The 17,089-nt window shown below is 69.1% G+C and overlaps 3 protein-coding genes across 4 annotated transcripts; 2 read left to right on the plus strand and 1 right to left on the minus strand.

The window, feature by feature from the left end:
* The first annotated feature begins 32 nt into the window (after window positions 1–32).
* On the plus strand, window positions 33–5,214 carry WDR6 (WD repeat domain 6). The gene is made up of 6 exons (XM_075053475.1): window positions 33–283; window positions 361–2,782; window positions 3,133–3,228; window positions 3,461–3,577; window positions 3,782–3,900; window positions 4,020–5,214. The coding sequence occupies exons 1-6, from the start codon at window positions 172–174 to the stop codon at window positions 4,508–4,510; spliced, it is 3,357 nt and encodes a 1,118-aa protein (XP_074909576.1). The 5' UTR covers window positions 33–171; the 3' UTR covers window positions 4,511–5,214.
* A 270-nt stretch (window positions 5,215–5,484) lies between these two features.
* Window positions 5,485–9,762, minus strand: DALRD3 (DALR anticodon binding domain containing 3). Its single transcript, XM_075053478.1, is given in 15 exon segments — window positions 5,485–5,855; window positions 6,070–6,138; window positions 6,358–6,471; window positions 6,583–6,641; window positions 6,751–6,874; window positions 6,976–7,058; window positions 7,429–7,487; window positions 7,665–7,735; window positions 8,042–8,164; window positions 8,261–8,319; window positions 8,580–8,860; window positions 8,946–9,235; window positions 9,412–9,618; window positions 9,621–9,737; window positions 9,739–9,762. Coding segments are annotated over 15 exon segments (1,785 nt in total). The 5' UTR covers window positions 9,748–9,762; the 3' UTR covers window positions 5,485–5,735.
* A 3,847-nt stretch (window positions 9,763–13,609) lies between these two features.
* Window positions 13,610–16,490, plus strand: NDUFAF3 (NADH:ubiquinone oxidoreductase complex assembly factor 3). 2 transcript variants are annotated; one of them, XM_075052832.1, is made up of 5 exons: window positions 13,610–13,735; window positions 14,340–14,532; window positions 14,636–14,702; window positions 15,068–15,168; window positions 15,363–16,490. In XM_075052832.1, the coding sequence occupies exons 2-5, from the start codon at window positions 14,434–14,436 to the stop codon at window positions 15,456–15,458; spliced, it is 363 nt and encodes a 120-aa protein (XP_074908933.1). In that variant the 5' UTR covers window positions 13,610–13,735; window positions 14,340–14,433; the 3' UTR covers window positions 15,459–16,490. The 2 variants fall into 2 exon arrangements, with proteins under 2 accessions (XP_074908933.1, XP_074908935.1); XM_075052834.1 differs by lacking the exon at window positions 13,610–13,735 and adding an exon at window positions 13,940–14,050.
* Window positions 16,491–17,089: the final 599 nt, after the last annotated feature.

Below are 17,089 nucleotides of genomic sequence, written 5' to 3' on the forward strand. Positions count from 1 at the left end.
TTTCCCGCGCTGGGCGGAGGGGCGGGGCCGCGGGCCACGTGCGCGGCGGGGCCGCGTCGCGCGCCAATAAAGCGTGGAGAGACGGGCGCCGCCTCCGCGTGTTCTGGGGGCGGGGCGGCGGGGCCCGGCCAATGGGCGGCGGGCCGGTCTGTGGCGCGCGGTGTCCGGCCAATGAGCGCGGAGCGGAGCGGCGGCGGTGCCGCTGCCGCCGCCAAGATGGAGTCGGTGGCGCTGGTGGCGCCGGTGACGGCGCTGGAGTTCGCGGGGGACGCGCTGCTGGCGGGTGAGCGGCGGGCGGGGGCCGGGCACGGCGCCGGGGCCCGGGGCCAGGCCGGCGGCGGCTGACGCGGTATCCCGCAGGTACGGGCCCGGAGGTGGTGGCGTTCCGGCTGAGCGGCGGCGGGCAGGCGGCGGCGGGGCGGCGGAGCGTGCTGCGTGAGGCCAGCGTGCAGGGGCTGCGGGCCGAGCCGGGCCCCGGCCCCGGCGGCGGAGCGGCGGTGCGGGTGGCGGCCTTCGGCGGGCGCTGGCTGGCGGTGCTGGCGGTGCGGCGCGGCGGTCCGGGCGACGGGCCGCGGCTGGCGGGCTGCGGCGGCGGGGCGGCGCGGGAGCTGGGGGCGCGGGTGTGGGAGGCGCGGTGGGCGGCGGGCGGGCGGCTGGCGCTGGCGCTGGGCGGCGGGACCGTGGCGCTGTACGAGTGGCGGGGCGGCGGGCGCTGGCTGCGGCGGGCGAGCTGCGGCGGGGCCGGGGCGCTGCGCTGCGCCGCGCTGGCGGGGAGGACCTGGGCGCGGCTGGCGCTGGCGGCCGGCACGGCGGCGGGGACGGTGGTGGTGTGGCGGGCGGCGGAGGCGGCGGCCCCGCGGCGGAGCCTGCGCGGGCACCGGGGCGCCGTGCTGGCGCTCTGCTACGCGGCGCCGCGGGGGCTGCTGGCCTCCGCCTCCGAGGACCGCAGCGTGCGGCTCTGGGCCGTGGGCGAGCTGGGCGGCGGGGACGGCGGCCGCTGCCTGCTGGTGTGCTACGGCCACGGGGCGCGGGTGGCCGCCGTGGTGCTGCGGGGACCGCGCCCGGTCAGCGCCGGGGAGGACGGCGCCTGCCTGGAGTGGGACGGCGGCGGCGGCGTGCGGCGGGCGCGGCGGGGGCACCGCGGAGCCCTGCGCGCCCTGGCCCTGCGTCCCGCCGGCGGCTGCCTCGCCACGGGCGGCGACGACGGCGGCGTCCGCTTCTGGCGGCCCCGGCGGGCGGCCCCGGCCCCGGCGGCGCTGGCGCTGGGGGCCCCGGGGCGGCCGCGGGCCGCGGTGCTGGCGGGGCCGCGGCGGGTGCTGGCGCTGGACGAGGCGGGCGGGCTGGCGGCCTACGAGGCGGCGGCGGGGCGCTGGGGGCCGGTGCTGCCCCCCCCCGCCGCCGGCGGGGCCCGCGGGGCGCTGGCGGCCGCCCCCCTGCCCGGCGGCGACGAGGCGCTCTGCGCCCTGGCCGGCGGCGACGGGCGCCTCCTCCTCTTCGCCCTCAGCCGCCCCGGGGCCGCCGCCGGGCTGCGGCTGTTCGAGGGGGCCGTGCGAGGGCTGGGCTGGGCTTCCCAGCCCGGGCTGCCCCCCGGCGCCGCCGCCCTCCTGGTCTCCGGCCCCGACGGGGAGATGCTCTGGCTGGACGTCGCCCACCGGCCCGGGCGGGCGCCCCGGGTGCGGCTCACGGGACGGTACCTGCTGCCCCCCTGCAAGCAGCGCTGGCACACCTGCGCGGCCTTCCTGCCCCAGGGAGGGCTCCTGGTCTGCGGGGACCGCCGGGGCTCCCTCCTCCTCTTCCCTTGCGGCGGCTCCCCGGGGTGGGCTGCGGAAAGCGCCGGCGGTACCGATGGCGGCACCGACCCAGGCGGCGAGGACTCCGGCAGCGGGTCGGAGCCCTCTCGCTTGTTGTGCAAAGGGGCTCTTCCCCTCGAGACGCCGCTGTCTGTGCTCTTCGGGCTCCACGGGAAGACGGGGGTTACCTCGGTGACCTGCCACGGGGACTACATTTACAGCACCGGCCGGGACGGCTGCTACCGCCAGCTCCGCCTGCGGGGCCAGCAGCTGGAGGTCCTGCGGAAGCACCGGCCCTGCAAAGGGCTGCAGTGGATCGAGGAGCTGCGCTTCGCCCCGGATGGGGACCTCCTCGTGCTGGGCTTTCACGCCGACAACTTCGTGGTGTGGAGCAGCAGGACCGGCGAGAACCTCTGCTGCGTCCCCTGCGGTGGGGGGCACCGCTCCTGGAGCTACTGCAGCAGCCCCGAGGCCGAGGCCTTCGCCTTCATCAAGTGCGGGGACGTGATGCTGTACCGCTGCGAGGCCGAGCCCCGCGAGCAGCAGGTGCTCCTGGCATCCCTGCACGGGCGGGAGATCGCCTGCGTGCGGCGCCTGGGGGCGGTGGAGGTGCCCGGCCATGCCACCCTTAACATCTTCGTCACCGGCAGCGAGGACACCACGGCCTGCGTCCTGGCGCTCAGCGAGGGCTCCCGGGCAGCTGTGCCCCTCGCCCGGCTCAGTGACCACATTTCCAGCGTGAGGGCGCTGGCGCTGGCTGGCCCCATGGGACCCGGTGACGAGGGCTTCGGTGACAAGGGTTTGTCTGCCCTCCTCTTCTCTGCGGGTGGCCGGGCACAGATCGAGTGCTACCGCCTGCTGTGTTCCAGGGACCCAGCCTCCGAGAGCGCTGTGGCCTGCCAGGTCATCCATGTGGCCTCCCACCGGCTGGATGAGCACTGGGAGCGGAAGAAGAACAGGCACAAGCTTGTCAAGATGGACCCGGAGACAAGGTGATGCTCAAGGACTGCCTGAGGCAGAGTTAGCAATTACCACAGTCCGGGAGGGTGCTGGGAACCGCGCTGGCCTCCATTGGGATACCCACTCTGTGCGGCTGCAGGCTCCGCTGAGGCAGACAGAGCTGCTGTGGCTTCACACGCACAGCCCTGGTGTCCTGTGCCCAGTGGCTGGGCCTCGAGGGGCTTTTGGGGTTAGGGGAAGGCTCGGTCTTTCCTCGCGCCTCCTCTGAGTGTTCAGAGCTGCATCCCGCACTAAGCTTGGGCTGCTCTGCTGGGCCACCTGCCTTCCCATGGCCGCAGACATCACCAAGGTGTCACGTTGGTGAGCGTCGTGTTTGCTGCAGGTACATGTCCCTCTCGGTCGTGCCTGGGACCAGCACCGAGCAGCTGCCAATGCCCTGGAAGTTCCTGGCTGCTGCCTGCAGTGACGGATCAGTCCGGTGAGGAGCCGTTGTAGGGCCTGGGCTGGAGAACGGAGGGAGCCCATTGGCGACGGGAGCAGGGAGAACGGAATTGGGGCTGGCAACAGGAGCAGAGCAGGCTCCACAGGGGAGGCTGCTGCCATGGACGTGGCCAGCTCTGAGCTGGGAACAGGATGGCACATGGTGGCAAGTGGGGGTGGAGGTGCTGGAAGCCCCCTTCCACAGCTGACTGCCCTCTGCTCCTTCACAGGGTCTTCGGGCTGCTGGAGGCCACCCAGAAGCTGGTGCTGGTGGCGGAGTCATTTCACCACCAGCGCTGTGTGCTCAAGGTGGAGGCGTTCCTGCATATGCGGGCAGGAGGGGAGAGGTGAGCCCCAAATGCTGTGCTGCAACCAATGGGGCTCTGGGGAGAAGCATTCATCCTTCCAGGGACAGCCGCCGGTAGCTCAGCTGGTGGAGGGAAGGGAGAAATCAGTCTGGGGGGGCTGTTCTGCCGCTTCCCTGGATCCCGGTGGGGACCCTCAGGACCGCAGGGCTGCAGCTGGAGGCTCCCCTGACACCTCCCTTCCAGGAGGCACCTCCTGTGCAGTGCAGCCACCGACGGCAGCGTCGCCTTCTGGGACATCACCAGCCCCATTGCGGACGCGGCGGACGCCCTGTGCCGAGAGGAGGGAGAGATGCAGCTCCTGGGTGGGTGCCGCTGCCGGTGGCTCTGCTCTGCCTCCCGAGGGAGGCCACCACACTGGTGGCTCCTCTGCTCCCTCTGACCAAGGTGAGTGTTGCTCTCCTGACTGAGCCTGTTTTCCCAGCCCTGGGCGCCCCGCTGCTCACCGTCATGGCCCACAGCTGCGGCGTGAACAGCCTCCACGTCCACGAGACGCCGGAGGGACGGTACCTGGTGGCCAGCGGCAGCGATGACGGCTCCATCCACCTCTGCCTGCTGGAGGTAGCCCTGGGCGGGGGCGAGGCCGTGGCGGGGACCTGCCTGCGTGTCCTGGAGCGGGTGGCCAGGCCCTGCGCCCACGCCGCCCACGTGACGGGAATCCGGGTGCTGCGGCCGGACCTGCTGCTCTCCGCCTCGGTGGACCAGCGCCTGACGCTGTGGCGCCGGGGCCCGGGTGGGCTGGACGCGCTCAGCACCACCTTCTTCCACGTGCCTGACCTGGCCGAACTGGACTGCTGGGAGGTGGCGGAGGCCGGCAGGGAGCTGCAGTACTACTGCGTGCTCTGCGGGCAGGGCCTGGAGATGCTGCACGGCACGGCTCCCCCCGAGCCCCCTCCGCCGGAGGCTCACCAGTAACGGGGCAAGTGTGCGGTACACGCCGCTCTCTGCCTGCCTGGGGTGGGCACACAGCACTTGTGTTCTGCCCGTCACTGCAGCCCCCGTCACAGCCTGCGTGCCGATGTGTCCCCTCTTAAGGGGATGGGCGTGCCTGGCTCCTTCAGGGACAGCACAGCCACATCGGGGTTGCTCAAGTCTGGTGGTCTCAGGGGAGAAGGCAGATGTGACCCCTCCTGGATAAGCCTGGGGTTCCCCAGGCAGTAAAGGAGGAGTGGGGTCTTCAGCCCACCCTGCCCAGGAGAAGTTCCTCCTCTCTGAGATGCGAAGGACCCATGTCCAGAATTTCCAGCCCTGATCCCAGAGAGGAACCTGCTCGGGAGGGTGCTGAGCACCGTGCCCAGCCCTGGGAGCTGGAGGGCAGCAGGAGGCCAAGACCGGTCAGGCACTGGTGTGGCACATGGCAGGCTGCAGCCTCATGTTCCCTGGGACAGGGCCCTGTGTAACAGCCCTGACCCTGCAGTGCTGGGGACTGCGCTGAAATAAGTGGGGGCACTGATCCTCTGTAGCAGCACCCTGCAGGGCAAGGGGCAGCAGCCCAAGGTGTGCTGTGCCACCCTCCCCCACCTCAGAGCAGCCCTTCAGTGCTGCCTCGAGCTGTTCCTGCGCAGCAGCAGGCTCCAGCACCATCAAAGCACAGGGAAGGACAAGAAGCTGCACATGGTCCCAGCCCTGCATGGGGCAAGGTGCTCTGTTAGGGTCAGACATACTCAGCATTTGTCCAGCAACAAGTGTATTGGACCCCAGTATTGGGGCCTGGCCCAGGGGCCAACAGGAACCTTGAGTCTCAGGAGCTCCCTGCCAGCATGGAGCAACCTTCAATAAATGGCTTTGAGGGAAGCGAGGTAGGTGCCTGGCTTTGTGGTGACTGGTCCCCGGCGCTACCTCCCCTGGTACTCCCCAGCCCGGCTCACAGGGTGCCACAGGCATCCTCCCTTCTGCTGGCATCGACATGGCAGGCGCACCCATCTCCCACGCTGGGCACAGCTGCAGGTGCACATAGCCAAACCCTCAAACCCCACGAGCGGTGGGAGGGGAAGCACCTGTGTGAGGGCTGAGGTGTGCCCTGACTCCCTGCCTGATGGTGGGGCAGCCCCTCTCCCTGCCACGGAGGTTGTGGCCTGTCCTTCCTCGTGGCGCACTATCCTGGTGCCCGTCACACCGTGGCAGGCTCTTCGGCGGTGGCTCAGATTTGGCTGAGAGGAGGGAGGTGCAGAGTCGCCAGCGCGCTGTGGAACATGTCCCTCACTGCTCCCAGCAGCTGGAGGCGGGCAAACATCTGGTCAAAAAGGTGAGGGAATGGCTCCTGTGGGGAGAAAAGCAGTGACTTGGGGCTGGTGGGCATATTGCTGCTCAACAGGCTGGCTCTAGCGGCACTGCTACCTTTGCACCCTGTGTACGCATCCCCGAGGGGCTGGTGCGGGGCTGCATCGCGCTGCTGGCACCCCAGGGCCCGTTCCCCACATGGCTGCCCCACAACTACAGTCCAGCCCCAGGAAGAGCTGGGACATCCAACTCACCCCCAGGACGTGGACCCGGTTGTAGTAGGAGCTGAAATCCATGCTGAGCTGTATCAGGAACTTGCACACCTACAAGACAGAGAGCTGCTGGCACGACAAGGTCTGGCTGGTCTTGGGCCCTTCCCCACCCCAAGTACAGCAGGAGCAGCCCCAGGGGTGTTGCAGTCTCTTCCCTTGGCACCACCCTGTGTCGCTCAACGGTGGGCAGCTCGCTGCCGGTGTGTAGTTTTGCCCTGGGCTGGGACTGTTGGAGCAGCACCCATGGGTGCTACGGCACATGGCACTTACTGTCTCTGTGTTGGCTGTGATCCGGATCCCCTTGGTGGGTGTGGGCAGCTCTGCTGCCTGCTGCAGGACTTCAGGGAAGGGCAGGAGATAGTTGAAGAGCAGGAGCCATTCGCCCTGTGAAAGGATTACATGTGTTGGGAGAGGGCTGGATCCTCTCAGGCCAGCAGCATCCATCACCAGACCTAAGGGCACACAGGTCCCCACATTCCCCTTCTCAGCACTCACCTCTTCCCGGAGGCAGGAGAAGTTCAGTTCTGACACTGGTGGCAGAGCTGGGTATGTTCCTGGAAAGGAGGTGGGAGACTATTGTGCCTGGAGAAGCCCCTGTGGCTCCAGGCATCAGGAACAGCCCAGGAGTGGGTGTCACAGGAGGGTCATGGGGGTGGTGCTTACCCCGCTCCACAGCCCGCTGGTAGGTGTCAAAGAGCGTGGCCAACCTGGCACAGTTGTACATCACAAAGGCGCCGCTCTTGGTTCCCTTTGTGGAGATGCTGCTGTCCTCCAGGTCCAGGGTGATCTGAAGGCAGGGAGAAGTCACAGTCCAGGCTGCTCAGCACAGAGCCGCTCCACTATTCCCACAGCTTGCCTGCCCTGGCTCTGCATAAACTCCTGTCCTACCTGACTCCGGTGAGCAGTGCTCAGCATCTCAAACCTGATGGCAGCCACTGTGAGGGTATCAATCACCTCAGTCCAGGCCTCATCTGCGGAGAACGCAGGTGGCATCACGCACAGCTTGCTCCATTCCCATGTACTGTCACCCCCAACACCCAGGCAGGAACACCCCTGGGGCCAGGGGGCTCCGGTGGAAGCTGGGGACCACCACACTTCTCCAGCCCTGGCCCCAGCTGCAGGTACTGCTCTGTGCCCGTGCCCGTGCCCCACATGGCAGTTTACATGCCTTACTCCAAGCAAGGTCAGCACCTGGCTCCATCACGGAGGGTGGAGAAGGAGCACCATGCAGGGGAGAGCCCCGCTGGCTGCAGACTCAGAGGTGAAGGGGGAGACTTATGGAAGCAGTGGAGAGGGGGGTGGAGCAGCACCCATGTGTGGAGCCGCAGAGCAAAACCTCACCTTGCGCAAGCTCCCCATACTTCATCACGGAGGCTTCGTACATCTGGCGTTTTCGGAGCCTGGGAGGAACAGAGACACTCACAGCCGCCACCCCTGGGCTGAGCTGGCCCCAGAGAACACCCCAGGGCTCCCCCAGCCTTCAGGCTGCTCAGCTGTAGCAGCGACCCAGCCAAGCAAAAGCAGGGAGCCTTAGCAGGCAAGCAGCGCAGTAGGCACCTCACTACACACCAACTTACTGGAAGTACTGGTCTGCCCCGATGGGTGATGAGGGGTTTGTCACCTTCACTGGCCCACAGACAAGGTGTTTCTGAAAGAGAGAGGAGAGGCTGGGGCTGGGGTCAAAGACTCGGAAGCTCCACCAAAATGCAGTGCAGGAGAACCAGGCTAAAACCAGCCCTGTTCTAGCTATGTCCCCACAGTCTTCTCCTGCCCCTCCTTCCTTAGCACTGAAATCCCAAGGGCACAGAGGCTGCTCCGCTGCCTGGGCAAGAGTGTGGAGGGGCCACCAAGGAAAGGGAAGCCTCACAAGGGGGCAATCCTGGGGACTGAAAGAGGCTGACTGAGCACAAGGATGCTGGGGGCCACAGTGAGGAGGGTGTCGGAGGTTCCTCACCTGCAAAGCTGTATGGGCTCCTGGGTCCAAAATCCTCCAGAGCAGGTCCAACTGCTGCTGCCGGAATTCCTCCTCGCAGCTGACCACATGCACAATGCTGCAGCAGCTCCCCTGGCCTCCAGCCTGCAGCAGAGCACAGCAGGGAGCTCAAATGCTATCGCGTGACAAGAGAACGACGTCTGGAAAGCGAGAGGCAGGCAGCACCACAGGGTTACTCACCGCACACTGCAGAACAGCTTGCTGCAGCTCAGCCAGGGACCGCAGCTTCCCCTCCGTCACTGAAAGAAGGAAGGACACTCAGAGCAGAACATGAGGGTTTGCTACCCTGCCCTGCCATCCTGCACTATCAGGTCTGCCCCAGGCTGTGTTTTTCTGACTCCAACCAGACTGAAGGGCTGTAAGAGGAGAAGGCAATTTGGACCTAAAGCCCCCTTATTTTCTCTAAAAACAATTGGGAAAAAAGGAAACAGGCCTGTTTGCAGCCGTTCACACACCCCCCCCCCCATCACACTAGAGCTGCTGCACACGTGAGGCTCACCCAGAAGGACATCTAGATTGGGGTCGTAGCCCACCAAGCCCTGCTGCTCCACAAAGCTCTTCAAGTGCACTTTACAGATGACATCCTCAGGCAGCGCAGCTGCGCCCGGCCCCTGCTCACAGGCTGCGGCACAGGGTGACCGGCCCAGCGCCCGCTTCAAGGCCGAGACGGTGTCAGGGAGGGCCGAGCCACCGGAGCCGGAGGGCCAGTCGACGCGCAGCTGCCGCAGGACCTCCCGGCTCCCCTCCTCGGCGAGGGCAGGGACCAGGCGGACGCCGACCCTGCGAGAGAGGGAGAGGCGGGCGCTGGCAGCGTGCGGCCGGGCAGCCGGGCGGCGGGGCCGGGGGACGACGACGAGGCGCTCACCCCTGGGCACGCAGCAGCTGGGCCAGGTGGTCGGCCAGCAGGACGGTGCGGAGGCGGCGCGGCCGCAGGGCGGCGGCGGGGCCGCGCAGGGCCGGGCAGTGCAGCACCACCCAGCCTGCCTGCGGCCCCGCCGCGGGGGCCGGGCCGGGCAGGGGGGCCAGCAGGCGACGGAAGGCCTCGGGACGCCGCACCTGCACCGCCAGCCCCGCCGGCGTCTCCTGGCAGCCCCGCACCGCCAGCACTCCCGGGCCTCCCAATGACGTCACGCCCGCCATGACGTCGGCGGGCACCTGCGGGGCGAGAAGGCGAGGAGTCAGTCCCCTGCCCGCCGCACGTGGCCCGGCTCGGGCCCCGCCCCGGTTACGCCCCCACCCCGCAGGCTCCGCCCCTCCGTCCCGCCCCTTCCACGCATGCTCCGCCCCGGTCCCGCCCCCTCCACGCAGGCCCCGCGCCGACCGCGGCCTACCTGCCCCCCGGGGAAGGCGGCGTTCAGCGCGGCCCGCGGCGCCAGGAAGTCCCGGTGCCGCAGGTTGCGGGCGCCGTTCTCCTTCACCCAGAGGGCGGCGGGCCGCCCCAGCGCCCCGTTCAGGGCCCGCAGCGTCGCCGCCACCCCCGGCCGGCCCTCGCCCGTGTCCATGGGAGCACGGCCGGCTCTTCCGCCCCGCAGACCGGAAGTGACATCCCGGCCCGCCCGCCCCCCCCAACTGCGCTGTCGCAGGCGGCCGCCATGTTGGGCGCGGCGCGCAGCGCTCCCGGGCGGCCATCTTGGGCGCGGGCGGGTTGGAAAGGGCAGGGCGGCCATCTTGGGGGTAATGGGAGCGGGGCCGCCATGATGTGCGTGGCGGGCAGCGCAGGGCCGCCATGATGAGTGTGGCGGGCGGGGGCTGCCCGGGGAGCGCGGTGGGGCTCGGCGGGCCGAGAGGGAGCAGCCGGGGCCGGGGGCCGGTGTGCCCAGGCACTGCCACCCTCCGCAAAGGCCTCTGGGGGGGGGGCCCGACCCGTCACAAGCCCCGGCACAGCCTCACCTCAGCGTGGCCTGGCAGCGGCAGAGCCCAGCGATGACACCCTGAGGGGAGGCCGTGGGGGCGATCGCAGGCAGGGCCGAGCGCGGGCTGCTGGGGCTCCCCCCGCACTCCTGGGCTGGCGACCGGGGGCTGCTCCAGCCCGGAGAGGAGGGGGCACCACTCCTCAGCCCCCTCAGGGCTGTTCCTGCCTGTCCCCAAGCGCTGGTGGGGCCCAGAACCGAAACCACTGGCAACCGAGCGGAAGCGGGAGGGCCAGAGGCTGTGCCGGGGTTAGACGGGCCTGGGCGGCCGCCACCACTGCGGGTGAAACGGGCTGCCCAGGGCAGTAAGTGCGGCCAAGCTGCTGGCATGACATGGCTCAGCTGGAAGGCCCAGGCTGTCCCCAGGCCGCTGGGGAGCGAGGGGTCCTGGGATCGGGTTTGGCATCCCTGGGCAGTGGCGGGCAGGTGGTTTTGGATGGACTGGAGGGCGTAAGGCTGTGGGCACAGGGTGACTGGCAGACCCAAGCTTGCCAGTTCAACCTCGCCGCCCACGAGGCCCCCAGGGCTTGGCTGGGGGCGTGACAAGATGGGTGAGGAGCATCATCAGCTCTTGCCACCGCAGCTGGGCTCTGCTCAGCGAAGGGCAATGAGCAGCTCTGGGCGCGTGCCCTGCCGTGCCCTCCTCGGAGCCTGCTCGCTGCCCCAGCTCTGGCTGCTCCGCTGGCCCCAGCGGGAAGGATGGGTGTGAGGAGCTGCCCTCCCGCCCAGCACATTAGCAAAGTGTCCGGCTCATCAGCCCCAGGAGGAAGGAGATGAAAAGGACTAGATTACGCCATCATGGTCTTGATTACATCTGCAGAGCCGAGTTCCTCCATGGCGGTGACATCTCAAGCACAGATTTGAAAGAGCGGAGGGTCCGTGCTGCCACCTGACTCCCTGAACAAGCGCAGGCAGCAGGGGCTATTGCTCCCCTCCGGGGCTGTCTGATCTGGGGACAGGGGCAAGGGCCTTCCACACCCCAGCCCCCGTGCCACCCGACCTCCTTGGTATCCAGGAAGCACCAAACCCCCCCTGCAGCAGCAGCAGCAGCAGCATGGAACACGTGTCCCCACAGAGCTGGGGACCTCCCTCCCCGTCCTTCCCTTTGTGGCCTCCCCACGAGGCTGGGGGGGGGGGGGGAGGCCACTCTGCCCACAGGGCCCAAACCGGTTCCTCTGGGGCTTGTGTGCAGGGAGGGGGCCAGGGCGAGGGCAGATCCTGGCAGCACGGCTCTGCTGGGAACTCAGCAACTCGTTTTGGGGCTCCGCAGGCAGCTCTGAACCCCCCGGGGCTGCAGCCCGCAGCCATTGCGAACCCACAGCCCCGGGGCAGGAGTGGGGACGTGCGCCCCAGCTTGGGGGAGCAGCTGCGTGTCCCCCCCGGGGCAGTGTGGGGCCGTGCCACGGTGGGGTGCTCCCTGCGCCACCCACAGCCAAGAGGTGATCTGAGAATCGCTGCTCACACCAGACCAACTGCTGACTGTCCGCAGGGCAGGAGCCGCCCGGGGACCCCTGCCCGGCCGGCCGGGGGGGACGCACCAGCACGGGCTGGGAGCGCACTCGGACCTTGTGTCACCGCTTACATTGGGGTCCAGGCTGGATCCGTCCCCGTCGCCAGAGCGCCGGGGGTCCCCGCAGGCAGCCCATGTGAGGCCTGGCAGCACGGCGGCCCCGGGGGGGGGGAGGCTCTCGGAGGCGCCGAAAGAGCTTTGGACAGACACGACATCCCCGATGGCTCTCTGGCTGCCCGCTCAGCGGGAGTGATCGTGTCATTCCAAAGCCGTCTCTCTCCGAGGGACGGATCCTGCCCAGGCCACCGCTCGCCCCTCCTGGCACTGGGGGACTGCGGGGGGCCGGGGAGAGCCTGTCGGGGGACGGCGGTGGCAGGAAGCTCGTGCAGCATCTCACGACCTGCACCGCCCCGGCGCAGGTGGCCACATCCACGCTGTGGCCAGCAGCCAGGGCTGCCACTCGGCACGCTCGCCCCGGCAGTTAGTCCCCAGGAAACGAGCTGCTACTTTTAGCCGTCGGGGGCACGAGACCCCTGGAGAGCCCCCAGCCCCAGCGCAGGGGACTGAGCTGCGAGGCTGGGCACCGGTGACCCCCCCATCCCGACACCCCCCCCTTCTCCCAGTGTGGCCCCCACACGCTGCCCCAGCCCTATGGAGGGGTTGGAGTGGGGCAAGCGGCTCTTGCCCAGTGCCTGGCCCGGCGTGGGGCGGCGGCGGGCAGCAGGGTGGGGGGCGCGTGGGGCGAGGCGGGGGCGGGAGCGCGGGTAACGAAACCCCAGGGCAGCTGGGCGCAGCGGGGACAGCTGCTTTTGGGATTCCGTTGCCCGCGCCGGCGCCGTGGAGGGACGGGCACGGGGGCCACCGCCGTGCCACCCTGACACTGGGGCGGCCGGCGGGCCGAAGGGGGAGAGGGCTACTTACCGCCGGGGACCGGGACGGATGAGCTGCGTGGGAGCCGCAGCCGGGCCGCTTGTGGCTGGGGGTGCCGGCAGAGGCTGGGGTTGTGCCGCGGGCTCCCCCCGCGCAGCGGGCCTGGTGCCAAGGGGAGGGCGGCAGGGCTGAGCCAAAAGGAAACTGCTCCGAACAAAGCCCCGGTGGGGCTGGAGCATCTGGTGCCAGCCCAGCAGCCCCCAGTGGGGCCCGGAAACCCGAGCCGTCCCCGAGGGAGGGCACCCGCCCCGGCACCTGCGCCCGGCGGCGGCGGCGGCACGGCACGGCCCTGGCTGCCGCCAGCGCCTCCAGCGCCTCCGGAATCTGCCGCCCAGCCCCGGCGAGGCGGCCCTCGGGCACACGCCACGGGGGGGAAGTGAAACCGTGTGGGGAACCCCACCGGCTCCAGGCGGTGCTCACCAAGGGGGGACCCGGGACCCTGCCGTTGACGGAGGGTGCTGGTCTGTGGGGATTCCCGACGCCTCCCCACCCCAGCACGCCACGGCGTGACGGCGGGAAAGGTGCCGTCGCCGATGCCGGGGAGCTTCCCGGTAACCCCCGCCGTGTCGGGGCTCTGGCTGGCCTCGGCTGGGTGGCGCAGGGTGGGGGGCATGGGTCCCCGGCCCCAGGGCACCCCCGTGACCCCCCGGTCCCCCGCCACCCGCTGCCACCAGCCCCGCCGAGCGTGACACGGAGGAGAGGGGGAAGAGGGACGCGGCCGCCGGCCGTCCTCAGGCTCGGGGGTCTCAGCCCCCGCTAGCGGCAGCTGTCCCACGGTAGGGCACGCCGTGCCGGGGGCACGGGACCGGGGCAGAGCCGTGCCGGGGGCGCAGCAGGGAGGCCGGGGAGCCGGGCCGAGCCCGGGGGCAGCCCCGGGGGACCGGCGGGGCCGGGCCCGGGGGCCAGGCGGTGGGCGGGCGGGCGCCCCGCGGCTGCGGGACGGGAGCGCGGCCGAGCCCCGGTCCCGCTCCCTCCCCGCCGCCCGGCCCGGCCGCCCCGCGGGGTGGCGGGGACCCTGGACCGGGAGCCGCCCGCTCCCCTCTCACCTCCGGCCCCGCAGCCTCCGGCGCAGCAGCTCGGGCCGGTCCGCGGCCCTCCGCGGCGGCGGGGATCGGGGCGCCCGGGGCGGGACCCCCGGCGCCGCCGGGGGGGCAGGGCCGAAGCAGCGCAGCCCGCGGTGCCCGCCCCCCCTCCACCACCACCACCACCCCCCCCGGCGCCCCGCACCCGCCGTGCCGCTCCCTGCCCCGCCGCCGCTTTCGGTTTCGCTCCGGCGCCGGCCGCAGCCCGCCCCGGGCGCACCAGGTCGGGGCGGGCCCGGGCCCGGAGGAGGAGGAGGAGGGTGGTGGTGGTGGGGGGGGGTGTGTGTGTCCCTCCCCGCCGCCCCCCCCCGGCAGGAGGTGGGAGCCCCGGGGGGCCCCGGGCCGGCCCCGCTCCCGCCCCCGGGGCCGCTGTCCCAGCCCGGTCAGCGGCGCCGGCGCCGGCCGCCAGGGGGCGCGAGCGGGGCGGGGCGGAGCGCGGCGAGGGGGCGGGGCCTCTCTGCGCTTCCGGTGGCGCGGCGGCCATGGCGGTGGCGGCTCTGAGGCTGCTGGGACCGGCGGCGCGGCGGGCGGCGGGCGGGTACGGGCACCGGGGCTCTGGAGGTCACCCTGGGCCGGGGGTAGACCGCTGTGTGGACCCGGGGGCGGTGGCCGTGGGGCTGCCGGGGGTAGCGGTGGGGTTCTCTGTGGGATTGCCGAGGGTGGCCGTGGGGTTCTCTGTGGGGCTGCCGGGGGTGTCTGTGGGGTTCTCTGTGGTTCTCTGTGGGGCTGCCGGGAGTAGCTGTGGGCCATCCGTGGGGCTCGCTGCGGGGTGGCTGTAGGGCTGGCCGTGGGCCCCGTGTATCCCTGCCGCTCCCCCGTCCCCGCAGGCCGCCGTGCCGGGCTCACCGCCTCACACCAGCGGACGACGAACTCTACCAGCGGACACGGGTGACGGTGCTGGAACCGGAGTCCCCCAACACCATGTTCATCGAGGGCTATAGCAGCCGCGGCTTCACCATCAGCGGGGACCTGGTGGTGGGACCCTGCGCCGTCCTGCCCCGCACCATCCTCCAGTGGAACGTGAGTGCCTGGCGGTGGGGCCTGGGCCGCTTGGCCCCCACCCACGCTGTGGGCAAGCACCCCGGGGGGTCTGCCCCACTCAGTGCCCTTGGTGTCCCCGCAGGTTGGCTCCTACAGGGACATCTCGCATGAGAGTCTGTCGCTGTTCCGGCTGCTGGAGCCTCAAATAGGTACGTGGGGCGGCCAGGGCCCTATGCTGTCACAGCCTGCCTGAGCTGGCTCCTGAGCTGTGGCGGGCTGTCAGGGCCTGGCTGCCCCTCGGGGCCAGTGCAGGTCTGCCCCAGCCCACCCCGCAGCACCCCGCCAGCATTTTGGGGGAAAGAACTGCTCTCTGGCATCCCTCTGCTCTGCAGCAGCAGCTGGAGGGGCGCCGCGGGGCAGGAGGGGTGCAGCAGGGTGGGCTTCCTCCTCGTTTGGGGTCCTGTAGGGGCGGCTGTGGGGAAGCTGTTGGTCCCTGCAGGGAGGGCAGGTCCGGGCCGAGGCAGCCCGAGTGCAGCCCTGCCCACCCTTGCCAGCGGTCATGTCCTGGTTGCAGAGATCCTGGTGCTGGGCACAGGAGACAGGGTGGAGCGGCTCCACCCTGCCATGCTGAAGCACATGCGGGAGAGCGGGATTGCTGTGGAAGTGCAGGACACGGTGAGGAGGGGTGTGCAGAGGGGTGCATACAGGCAGCACCTCAGTGAAAGGGGAGGAGGTGGCACTGGGAATCCCCCCTAGGCTCTGCCTGCCCAAGGACGGACAGGAGGGAGGGGGTTGTGTGCCCGGTGGGGAAAGGCTGCATCTCCTGCCAGAGGACTAGGGCTTCACTGCCTCCCTTTTCTATTTCACAGCCAAACGCATGTGCAACCTTCAACTTCCTAACCAGTGAAAAGCGCGTGGCAGCTGCTGGGCTCATCCCTCCACGGGGCACCTACAAGGGGATGTAGGTGCTGCCTGCCACGGCCGCGAGCTGAGCAGCTTTTCCCTTGCCTGCCTGAAGCTCCCAAGCGTCATCACTCCCGGTGGAGAAATGCTTTGGACTAAACTGTTGGAGCTGCTGGCTGGGTAGTGACTCTGCACACAGGAAGGTGCTGTGAAATGTGTGGGCTCTGCTCTGCCCCAAAGTCCCTGGCTTCTCGGCCTCCTTGCCCAGTCTGGGCTGGGGGCTGCAGGGCATGGCACGAGGCATGAGCATTGCTGGCAGCACCTCACCCACAGCCCTGCCGTTCTGCCGAGGTGGTTCTGCCGAGGTGGTGCCGGGTGCCTTGGCAGCAAGAAGCCATTGTCCCAAGGCAGGGTAGAGGCTGGTGGGGTGAGCTGCACGCCCCCGGGCACGTTTGGGGCTCCACAAGGGAAATACATGTAAATTGGAAGTACAAAGCAATTGCGTAGTGGTTAATGCACAGCAGAGCAAGGCTATAATGCACTGATGGTGTGTGTGCTTGCTGCCCTGTGGAGCTGGCTGGGTGGTGGGGATGGGCTGTGGCTGCTCCCTGGGCAGCATGTGTGGTGCCAGGGGTGCCACCTGCCAGCAGCTCCTGAGCACGGCTGGCACCGGCAACTGGTGGGTCCCAGCTGGCACTGGCCTGTCCCGGGCTCTCCTGTGGGGTTTTGTGCCGCCCCGCAGTGCTGCTGTCCCTTGTGAAGCCTCGAGCTGCAGGTGGTCCCTGGATGCTGCACCCCACCTCCCTGCAGGCTCAGCTCAAGCAGGGGACATGGAGAGGGTCACTGTCCTGTTGTCCCCCCTAACCTTGCACTGGGACGTGGTTGTGGATGCCACCCCTGGGACTGGGGTACATGTACCTGATCACAGTCTTGTCCCCCAAACCCTGTCACCTCCACAGGCCCAAGGAGCGGGTGAGGGACGTGGCTGCAGTCCCCAGCCCTGAGTCAGCTGCATTAGTGAATGTCTGACACAATTATGTTGTAATTCGAGGCTCTGGTTTTAGCATGTGTAAATGTAATTTGATGTCACCGTGCTGCAGAGTGATTTTTTTTTTTTTTTCTTTTCAGTCAAAAACATTAGCAACACAAAACCTTGATGGTAAATGCGCTCTTCAGCTGGAGTGAATTTGCATGTGGTTGGGGGGGGGGGAAATGACACGACACACACCACTGATACAGGTGGAAAATACCTTAGTCACGTGGTGTTGCAAGCACAGGTAATCCAGCCAAGCCAGGAAGGTTTGCACTGGTCAGGAGTGCAGAAATGCAACCGCCAGCTCCTTTATAATCCCCTGCCATTCCAAGTTAATTGTCCACACACCTTTTGGCAAACAAACTATAGAGGAAGCCTGGGCAAGTGATCTGTACCACCCACATCGACCAGCCCAAGGGGGTGCAGCTGCTGGGGCATGTGCTCCCAGCAGTATCGCCTTCTTGCCCAGCAGCCACTTGTTTTCTGTGCTGATGAAGGGGTTTTTTTAAACACCCAGCACTGCATTACCCACTCAGCCCTGTCTTGGGGCTGTCCCCTCCCCGTTCCCCCTCATGCACACCATGTCCCTTCTGGGGCCATCAGCTGCTCCTGAGAAGGTGCAGGAAGCGAAGAAGAGAGTGAAGGAAGTAGAACAAGGGC

The sequence above is a fragment of the Buteo buteo genome, chromosome 21 (genome assembly GCF_964188355.1).
Source record: "Buteo buteo chromosome 21, bButBut1.hap1.1, whole genome shotgun sequence".
Taxonomy (NCBI): domain Eukaryota; kingdom Metazoa; phylum Chordata; class Aves; order Accipitriformes; family Accipitridae; genus Buteo; species Buteo buteo.